This window comes from Notolabrus celidotus, chromosome 11 (genome assembly GCF_009762535.1).
Source record: "Notolabrus celidotus isolate fNotCel1 chromosome 11, fNotCel1.pri, whole genome shotgun sequence".
Lineage (NCBI taxonomy): Eukaryota > Metazoa > Chordata > Actinopteri > Labriformes > Labridae > Notolabrus > Notolabrus celidotus.
In genome coordinates, this window is record NC_048282.1 from 19,429,077 (window position 1) to 19,439,132 (window position 10,056).

Consider the following 10,056-nt stretch of genomic DNA (forward strand, 5'->3'; position numbering starts at 1 on the left):
GCGGTCATTGTCTAAAAACATCAAACAATTCAGAAAGGTGAAAAAGTCCTAATAGTAGCAGTTTTCTGGATTTAAGTAAGACAAAAAGCTTTGAAGAAAGAGGCAGTTAAATGTCACATCCCTGATTCCATGCCTTGCCTCTAATTCCCAACCTTTGTGTCTTTCTCCTGCCCTCTCCCCTTTTGTCTTGTGCTTCCTGATGCTCCAGGGTTTTTTCCGTCGCAGTATCCAGAAGAACATGGTGTACACCTGCCACCGAGACAAGAACTGTCAGATTAACAAGGTCACACGCAACCGCTGCCAGTACTGCGGCTGCAGAAGTGCTTCGAGGTCGGCATGTCAAGGAAGGTGAGTTCAAAGAGACGGAGGGATACATATTCCAAAAAACGTGGATGCTCACTTTTATAAACACTCCAAAATGTGTGTGCGCAGACCCACACCAGGCTGCAGATTCTGCTCTTTAGAATTAATATTTTACTTTAAGTGTGATACACCTGGTTTCCTTGGAGAAATCTGCGAGCAGTTGATGTAAATTCGACTTGGCTCATATCTGACCTGATTCCCACAGTGTGAACTTATTTATCTATAAATGCTCACTCAGAGACTCCAGGATACTTTCCAGCACAGAGACAGAAGCAGATGATGAGCCTAGCAGGGGTGGTGATCAAGGCGAAGGCTGGGCGCTGTACCAATCATATGCCTAATCGCTTCACTGAAATCATTCTGACTTCCTGTTTCACCACAAAACCTCACCCTCTGGCCAATACAGACAACTGCTCTCATCATGTAAGACAACGGAGAGAAAACAAGATTTTGACTTATGACAAAGCTAATATCTGCAGGATTCACGCTGTTTGCCCGAGCTGTTCCACGTTTAGTGCCCTCTGTAGTCGACCAGTGTGGTTTATGGCTGAGTGTCGGTTGCAGTTTCTTGCCCTTCAAGAACCCATGGACATGTATGTGGGTGTAATGTTTTGTGGGATGTGTGTCTAAGACCGGGATCACATTGTGCCTCTGCTATATGGATATCCTGAGAGGAAGGAAAGTATGGGAGGAGGGAGAGGAGGCGAGAGAGGGAGAGAGTGGAGGCCTGGCTTATGTGCACCGGTAAGCGGGATAGAGAGGACAGACAAGGAAGAGAGCGGCTGATAAGAAGAGATAGCCGGTTGTCACTGCCGTGCTACAGGAAATGTGTTGATACTGTTAAGAAGAACCTCAGTTGCTCCTGAGTTCTGGTTCCACCAGCGAGGGCAAAGTCCTTGACAGGGACAGAGAGCACGAGTGTGGTGGATGTTTTCATGGGAGCACTGATAAAGAAGAGGAATATGCAAGATTTTGTGTAAAGTAGTGTTAATATATTGTCTAACTACTTTGTTTTATTCTTTACATAGCGGTGCGCAACGACAGAAACAAAAGAAGAAGGATGTGAAGGAGGAGGTGGTACTTCCGGAGAGCTATGAACTGAGTGGAGAGCTAGAAGAGTTGGTCATAAAGTCAGCAAAGCTCACCAAGAAAACCTTCCCATCACTGTGCCAATTGGGCCAAATACACCACAGTAAGTCCCAAAGACGCATGCATGACTACGTAACACTGCACAACTACACAATCATTCTGTGTGTGGTAACATTCTCCGAGTTATGACGTCAAGGAAGGCTCCAAAAACTGTATGCAAAGACGTAAATTCACCGTAGCTTTCCCAACACAGTGGTTCTTTAACTAATTCAGTTCCCATTAAGGCCATCTGTGTGGCCTCACAGTGATTGATGCAACATGTAAATGGATTTTTTTCTCCCCCTCCTGTGATGGATGTTCAATGTAAATGTGTTGTCAGCCTCGGACACGCTCGTCCTTGATGCAAAAACAGGGTTGCACACCACCTCTGAAACAACATACTGATCCATGTGGTGTGTTTGGTGTGTGTTTAGAACTCCAGCTCAGACCACCGTTGTCCAGCTGGATCTGGGTTTATGGGACAAGTCAGTGAGCTCTCAACCAAATGCATTATCAAGATTGTGGAATTTGCGAAGCGACTGCCGGGTTTCACCACCCTCACCATCGCTGACCAGATCACTCTGCTGAAGGCGGCCTGCCTGGACATACTGGTAAGGATCCAGTGTCTTTGTTTTTGGTCTTTGTCCTCTACACTTACTCCAACTACAGAAACCTAGCTTCAAAATACTTACATAGACAGATGAGGGAATGCTGGCATCTGGTGGTGAGAAGATGTAGTGCAGGTCTTTTTATTTTGTAAGAACTCTTAAATGTGCTCTGAGTTGAAATCCAGCTGTCTGATGATTTTTAAAAACCTTGCTATGTAACTACTCCATCATATTCTGCCCTGTGCTTACAACGTGTCATTGTTCTGCCTTCAGATGTTGAGGATCTGCACACGCTACACTCCAGAACAGGACACTATGACCTTCTCAGACGGCCTGACTCTGAACCGGACTCAGATGCACAATGCCGGCTTCGGACCACTCACAGACCTGGTGTTTGCCTTCGCTGGCCAGCTTCTACCCCTGGAGATGGACGACACAGAAACCGGACTCCTCAGCGCCATCTGCCTCATATGTGGAGGTACTGCAGCATAAGAAATATCCGTCTTGTGGAAGTTTTTACAATTTGTTACTACTTTGAAAAGCTGAATAATGCTATGTAAAAAAAGAAAATATTTGTTAAAGTTTTAAAAAATATTTAAGAAAATACTTTTAATGATTTAACATGTTTTTGACTCTCTTCTTCAGACCGCATGGATTTAGAGGAGCCCCAGAAAGTCGATAAGCTGCAAGAACCTCTACTCGAGGCTCTGAAGATCTACGCCCGCCGCCGTCGCCCCAACAAACCTCATATGTTCCCTCGCATGCTGATGAAGATCACAGACCTCAGGGGAATCAGCACTAAGGGTTAGTATGACTAGAGTAATTACATCAGCTATTAGGGTTTAAAAAAGGGTCAGACTACTATGTTAAGGGCATGGGAATTAGACCTGTGTTTCTTCTAGCATCAGTGTTTTGCTTACATCTTCATACGTGGCAGGGAAGCAGTGTTTTTGTTGCTGATAAATTATCAATCATTATCTTTTATTCTGTCCCCAGGTGCAGAGAGAGCCATCACTCTGAAGATGGAAATCCCAGGCCCAATGCCTCCTTTAATCAGGGAGATGCTTGAAAACCCAGAGGCATTTGAGGACCAAACAGAGAGCAACGATAGCCCGCCTCCTCCGCCACCGCCACCACCTCCTCCACCAACAACCCAGGTAAACAGGAAGCCGAGGATGAGGAGGACAGCTGGGCCACAGAGAACGGTAGTGAACCGTCGCCAGAAGAGGAGGACGAAGACGACGACGATGACGTTGGGGACAGAGAGCGGGACAGGGGATCGGACAGTGACGGGGAGCCCTGGGGGGTTCTGGATGCTATAGATGGGTCGAGGAAAGGCCTTGTTGGAGGGCGCAGTGAACATATCATTTCATGCACACACAGATTCAAAACACACATACACACACACAAACACAAACACACATATACACTCACAGAACAAAGAAACATGCAACAACCTCACGCAATCTCCCACCTCAAAATGCTGGCCTCTTCTCCCTCTCTCTCCTTACTGCACATCATTGTGTCCTCCGCACCGGAGCACAGCAGAGCCTTACGTGTACAGACACTTTTTAACTCAGGCCACATGGTCTATGACAAGTGAACTACAGACAAATAAAGAACAGGAGAGATGGCAGGAAAACCTTTGAACTCGTGGCGTAGCAAGAGGGCAGTAAACGTGACAAAAGAACATAAACCTCTTTGAGAAAGCTAAATGTCTCTCTTCTTTTATTTTTTTCCACAATTGTTGAAATATCTAAATAGGGGAGCGGCCAAACCAGACACCAGAACTGAGCAGTTCTTTTTGTGATGGATTTTTACAACAAGCACATTTCTCAAAAGAAAACAAGAGTACAGGGCAAAACCAAATCGAGTATGCTTATCTTTTGCCTTTGTGGTTATTGCTTTTGAATTTGTAGTTTTTACTTTTTTTTTCAATTTATGTATAAGTCCATACATATCTGTATACCATTATATTTTTGTCTTTAATTGTTATTCTTGTTTTATATATGAATCCTCTAGAATGTTTTTTTCTTTGAAGAGCTTTCCTGAGAAGATATTCAGAGGAAAGAAGACTAATAATCAGAACTGGCTGGGTCTTCCTTAGCAGCTACATATGCTTAGCTGGGGGCTTTTTCTGTATTTTGGGCACTTTGGCTCATTGTGGATGTCAATGATAATCAACCCAGAGGATTAGTGTTCCGTTGCAGCGACTTAATCAGTTTGTGTTATCAGGGAATAGGCATCATTCTAGTTTGAAGCCAGTTAAAGCTGTCTATGCGAATAGTTACGTATCTTTGTGCCAAAGTTAGAAGAACTCGTTGTTTTGAGTTTGGACTACTGGCAGGGACTCCAGCCACAATCCAGCAATCATCAAACACACACACACACACACACACACACACACACACACACACACACACACGCACACTTGCATTTACTCACACTTGATCTTATCCTTTTTTCTCAGTTGTAACAGAGGTGCCAACCTGGAGCTAGTGCTTGAACAGAGATTTACAATTTACACCGTATATGTAGCACTTTTGTGATCCTCTGTTCCGTTAAATCTCTGTTGTTATATCCAAAACCGACGGAGAAATGGTTACACAGAAAACAATCAATCCTCAAGCACTCCCTGATGATGTCAGTAGGCAAACACACACACGCACAGATTCAGCACAGACACAAACATCCACACAAAGTAGCAAACATTATGCAGCAACACAACGATTGAAGACATATGCAAATCAAGGCAGGAACCCTTATGGAAGACATTTTTGGAATCAGACTCAGGGCTTTTCAGTGAGGACCAAACCCTAACGCTGCTCTCAGGCGCGCTAGGAACAGGCAATATTTATGTGTATTTTTTAACTCCATTTTTGATTAGCTCACCCCTCTCCCTCTGCATGTACATAGAAGGAAACAAGTCTGAAAAAACAAGCATGGATACCAGTTTGACTCTCCCAAGGAGAGGTGAAAAACAATCATCTTCATCATCATCATCATCATCATCATCACCATCACTGCCCTGCCTGTTCTGGCGCTGGCATCCATGCAGCAAACTGCCTTCTCATCCCAAAAAGCCATTATATCATCCTGTCTTCTTGTGTACATCCCCCCACCTCTCTCTGTAAAGGAGCTGTGGAGGATTTTGTTCTCATGTATCATTTCTTTATTGCCAAAATGTCTCTGTAGGCGATCAGTGGGGGAGAGCACAGCTGATATACAGCACAGAGGGGTTTCTTTCTGTCTCTCTTTGAAGCAATATGAACATTCTCTCTGTAGCAGCGAGAGCTCCTGTCTTCTGGATAAGGGCAGCTCTCCTCATTTTGAATCATGTGAGTGTGTGCGTGCAGGCTCGTATGTGTGTGAGTGTGTGAGTGTGTGTGTGTGTGTGTGTGTGTGTGTGTGTGTGTGTGTGCGCGAATGCTTTAACCTGTTCAGTCATTGGGTGAATGTCCTCGGCATGGTGCTGTCACACACACAAAAAAAAAACTTGTGTGATGACCTCATCTTCTTTCTCTCTCTCTGCTGGGCTGTCATGACGTTAATGATGGTAATGCGGACGGAACATTGAGATTATATTGTTTTATGTTTGTGTTTATTTTCAACATGGCCAAGGTGTTGTCTACTCTCTGTTTATGTCAACTCTTGTCATACAAAGAAAAGCCATATAAACAGTAAGAGGCACAATAAACTACTTTTGTGAGATTACCAGGCTTTTTATTACTTTTTTTACCACATCATGCAAAAAAACTCCAACATGATCAGAAATCAAAACCAAATAGAAGATGCTTCTTCAGTCATTCTTTATGCATTACCAAGCATTGCCAGTAGAGGGAGCTCTGAACCATGACTGCAGGGGTCCTCTGATGTGCTGGCAGAAGCGTTCACCCTGCTTGCAGGATAAGAGCAGGGGGCTGTTAGGTCATGGAGAGCTGTGGGTGCAGAGGCTAATAAATCACAGCCTCCTGCTGAACAAGGACATCAGATAAAGGTCCACTCCAAAGATTTGTTCACTCTGCAGTTGGAAGAGTGCAGGTGTTGGCCTTAGAAAAACATCACAGACTAACTCCTTACTATATATTATTTTGTCAATAGGAGAGAATGGTGTGGGTGTAAAATAGTGAAAGTGCTCCCATGGTTTTCTGGGAGATTTAGGAAATGTGTATAGAACATACGGAGGAAGCATCACAGAACAAAAAGGAATAGAATTCACTATATCTACACTAGACCCATTGGATATACCATATTTCAATACTGTGCAACGAAACATTGATAAGTTAACCCTGAAATGCAACACAAAAGTTGTGATGGATATACATATATTTTTTTATAAATCTTTTTATCAGAGCAAAACACATTGATGTCAATTCAAAATATACAATGCCCGTCTTTTTTTTTTTTCCCTGACAAAACAATGAACATTGTGTGATGGATATTTTACGCCAACTTTGGTGTTTCTTGGTCTTAAAGGTGACATATCACGCTTTTTTCATCAATATTTATTGGTCTAAGAGGTCCCCCAAAACATGTCTTTAAAGTTTATGCTCAAAAAACACTTTGAAATTAGATTTTGGCATGCCTGAAAAGCCCTCTTCAGAACAGGCCTTTTTCCCTCTGACCACGCCCCCTCAGGAAGTGGATGTGCCATCGTCTCTCCGGCACGTTGATCTAATGTTAACATGTTGGCTGCTCACAGATCACGTTACAGGGCGAAAGTTAAGAGTCTGTTGGAGTTCTTGCACAGAAAAGGAGTGTACACAAGAATACGAGAACTGATCTAAGGATTTGATTCATCGACCTGAGGAGGGCAGCAATACGCCGTTGTTGCATCTAGCCTGCCGTACCCAAAGAAGAAGAAGAAGAAGATCCCGTTACTTCAACCCTCTAAATTTGATCCAGAATCTGATCCTGACGGAGAGGCGCCTGTAGCAGGACCTTTCTGAACGATTGGTCACAGATTAGAGTTTCTTGTTGTTTATTTATCAGTATGTCGACGTGTGTCTTGGAACACAGCTACTAACATGGAGCTATGTGGCTATGCTAACTAGCGCTAGCACTTTTCCATGACAAATAAAAATCATCCACTAGATCTTCAAATCTGCAGACGTGGGGAGTAAAACCGACCTTTATGTTTATTAAGACAGCCTACAACTAGCATGCCTCCCTCCTAAGCTCCTTGTTAGCACACATGTGTGCAGGTAATGAAAAGCAGAGGAAGGGTTCAGTATTACTTTATACAGTCTATGGGCTGAACAAGCTCCGAGCTCTGACTCCGTGACAGACCGGATATTGTTGTGACGTAACAAAAACACGGAAGTCTGAAACGTCTCGTTTCAGCACACATTTACAGAAAGGTGGAGAAATCAGAACAGGGGCAGAATGGATTTTTTTCATTCTCGGTGGGGGTTTGTAGACATGCCAGGGAAACATATTTCAGCTAGAGAACCATTAAAAAGTCGATTTTGCATGATATGTCACCTTTAAAGATGGATTGATTTATAACAAAACAACCTTTAATGAAACCTCAGTTTAGCTCAGCTGGTAGAGCAGGCACCCCATGTACAGAGGCAGCAGAACTCGTCACACTGGTCATAGGATTGATTCCTGGTCCTGAAAGTATTTGATTCATGTAATCCCCACTCTCTCTCTCTCTCTCTCGAGCTGTTCTAATAAATATAGGCAAGGCAAGGCAACTTTATTTGTATAGCGCATTTCATACACAAGGGCAACTCAATGTGCTTTACATTAAAACATTAAAAGCATTGGAAACATTCATACAAGCATAAAAGAGCACAATTAAAATGACAAATATAATGAAACATAGAAAGAAATGGAAATTAGAATTATTTTAAAATTAAAATTAGAATTTGCATTTAAAGCGAGTTATAATAAGATAAAATAAGAAGGCAGCGGCAAATAAAAAGGTCTTAGTGTTTGATTTAAAAGAATTGAGAGTTGCAACTTTCAGGGAGTGTGTTCCAGATATGTGGTGCATAATGACTAAACACTGCTTCACCATGTTTCGTTCTGACTCTCGGGACTGAAAGCAGACCAGTACCTGATGACCTTAGAGGTCGAGATGGTTCATAAAGTAGCAGCAGATCAGGAATGTATTGGCAATGTATAAAGGCAAAAAGCTCAAAATATAACCTTTATTTACAGCCCCCTGTATTCGTCCTGACCTTGGAAGTTTGCCTGGGAAAAAAAGATAGTGAGTGCATGGTCCAGCATGATGTAAGATTTCCTCTGACTTGTGTGACATTTGATGGGGCAGAAGAGAGAATCTTGGATCTATAACTGAGTCTAATCAAAAAAAAGTGCATCTTCTTTTAATTTGTTGGTTTAGCATGTTTTTGCATGATTCATTATCAGTTGTGAACTATGAAAGGACGTGAGGTTGACTCAAAGTTAACTGAGTCAAGTGCAACAAAAGTCTGGAAAAAAAGAAACCTTTTAAACTAACAAATTAAAAAAGATAACCTTGGATGGACTCTATCAGCTTAGCCTAATAAATGTCAACAAAAATCAAGGCTGTTTGAAATTAATTTGCTTTATAAGGCCTACCTCGAGTATATCACTGTCACTGATAAGATCGTGCCCTCTTGACTTCCTGATAAATAACAGGAATCCTCTTTGTAAAGGGCTACCGATAGTAAACATCGCTCTTTTTTCAGTGCACCAGAGTGGGATACTAATGCCTCACCTTGATTTTATTAATAGAAAGACAGCGAGAGTGAGAGAGAGAGGGGGGGGGGGAGAAAGAATCAGAGGAGGGTGATAAACAGAGATGAGATTCTATCAATTATACGATTGCTTTAATTAACTATCATTAAAGACAGATCAATAACACCAGACAAGAATTAAAATAAGGCCCATACATTACACACTATTTTACAAGGAACAATCAAAGGGACCCATATACTGAGCCCCCTCTCTGCAGGGTGTTGCCATGGAAACCAGAGGGAGGGTTTGGAGGAATTTAAAGGAGCCCAGGCAAAGATTTCTATATACTCATCCTTCCACATCAATGATACTTGATTAACTAATTACTTTAGGTGGGAAGGCTTATTCTCTACAAATGGGAAGAAATGGAAAGGTGTAAAGCAAGCCCCCTGGAAAAAAAAGGTGAGATGAATTAATAAAGGGTAAAAAATCTCCCTTGTAATATTCCTGCAGCCTCAGGACATCAATTATTCATAAAAATAGTAAAGAATCCATAAAAGTAGGTCATGAGTGCGGCATACCAAAGAAACTCATTTGAATTTTTAAACCAATAAAGAGAGAGATGGAGAGGAAAGAGAGAGAGACACTGACACATTCGCTGGGTTTTCCCTGAACATGAGCAAACTACACGTTACCTTTAGTCAACATACAGGAGAGATAATGGAGCTCCTCTGGGAGTGATCAGGAGGATAAAGCTCAGTGATCCAAGGTGCTCCTCGGAGCGGTTACAGAGTTAAGTCCTGGGCTCAGGATGGGATATATAGAGGAGGTACACGTAGGTTTAATGTGGTTAAAAAAAACAGGAAGGTGTGTTTGGAGATGGGAGCAGGGTCATAGTGTGAAACAGCACATCCTTCAAAGTGTGTCTCCTGCTTGGGTCAGAACAGACAAAAAGGACATTTTGCTCATTTTTTACACATGCAGTGAATCCATAGAGGGTTGAGGAATCAGTCAAGGAAAGAAAGGAGAGGTGAGGGGAAGGTGAGGAACGTTTTCAAGTGCAAAGACCATAAATTTAACACCTTCCCTCTGTGCAGCGAGCAGACGGGCAGGCGTGCCATCTTAAAGAAAGATAGAGAAAGTGATGGAGAAACGGGTAAAGGTATCTGTGACAAGAAAGCGAATGGAGGGTGTGCCAGCAGGGAGGGAGGGAGGCAAAGGAAATAAACAAGGCCAGGTAAAGAGAGAGGGAGAGAGAGAGAGAGGAAGGGAGAAAGAGGGGTGATTT

General features: G+C 42.7%; 1 protein-coding gene across 1 annotated transcript in view; it reads left to right on the plus strand.

Annotated features, from left to right (window-relative positions):
* The window catches only part of LOC117821147 (retinoic acid receptor gamma-A-like), a 67,171-nt gene extending 61,358 nt beyond the window's left edge, over positions 1 to 5,813 (plus strand). Inside the window, 10 exon segments of the mRNA XM_034695222.1 lie at positions 209 to 308; positions 311 to 352; positions 1,392 to 1,417; positions 1,420 to 1,542; positions 1,544 to 1,555; positions 1,926 to 2,102; positions 2,373 to 2,577; positions 2,745 to 2,903; positions 3,096 to 3,254; positions 3,257 to 5,813. Coding sequence (XP_034551113.1) covers positions 209 to 308; positions 311 to 352; positions 1,392 to 1,417; positions 1,420 to 1,542; positions 1,544 to 1,555; positions 1,926 to 2,102; positions 2,373 to 2,577; positions 2,745 to 2,903; positions 3,096 to 3,254; positions 3,257 to 3,702 — 1,449 coding nt within the window. The 3' untranslated portion in view covers positions 3,703 to 5,813.
* Positions 5,814 to 10,056: the final 4,243 nt, after the last annotated feature.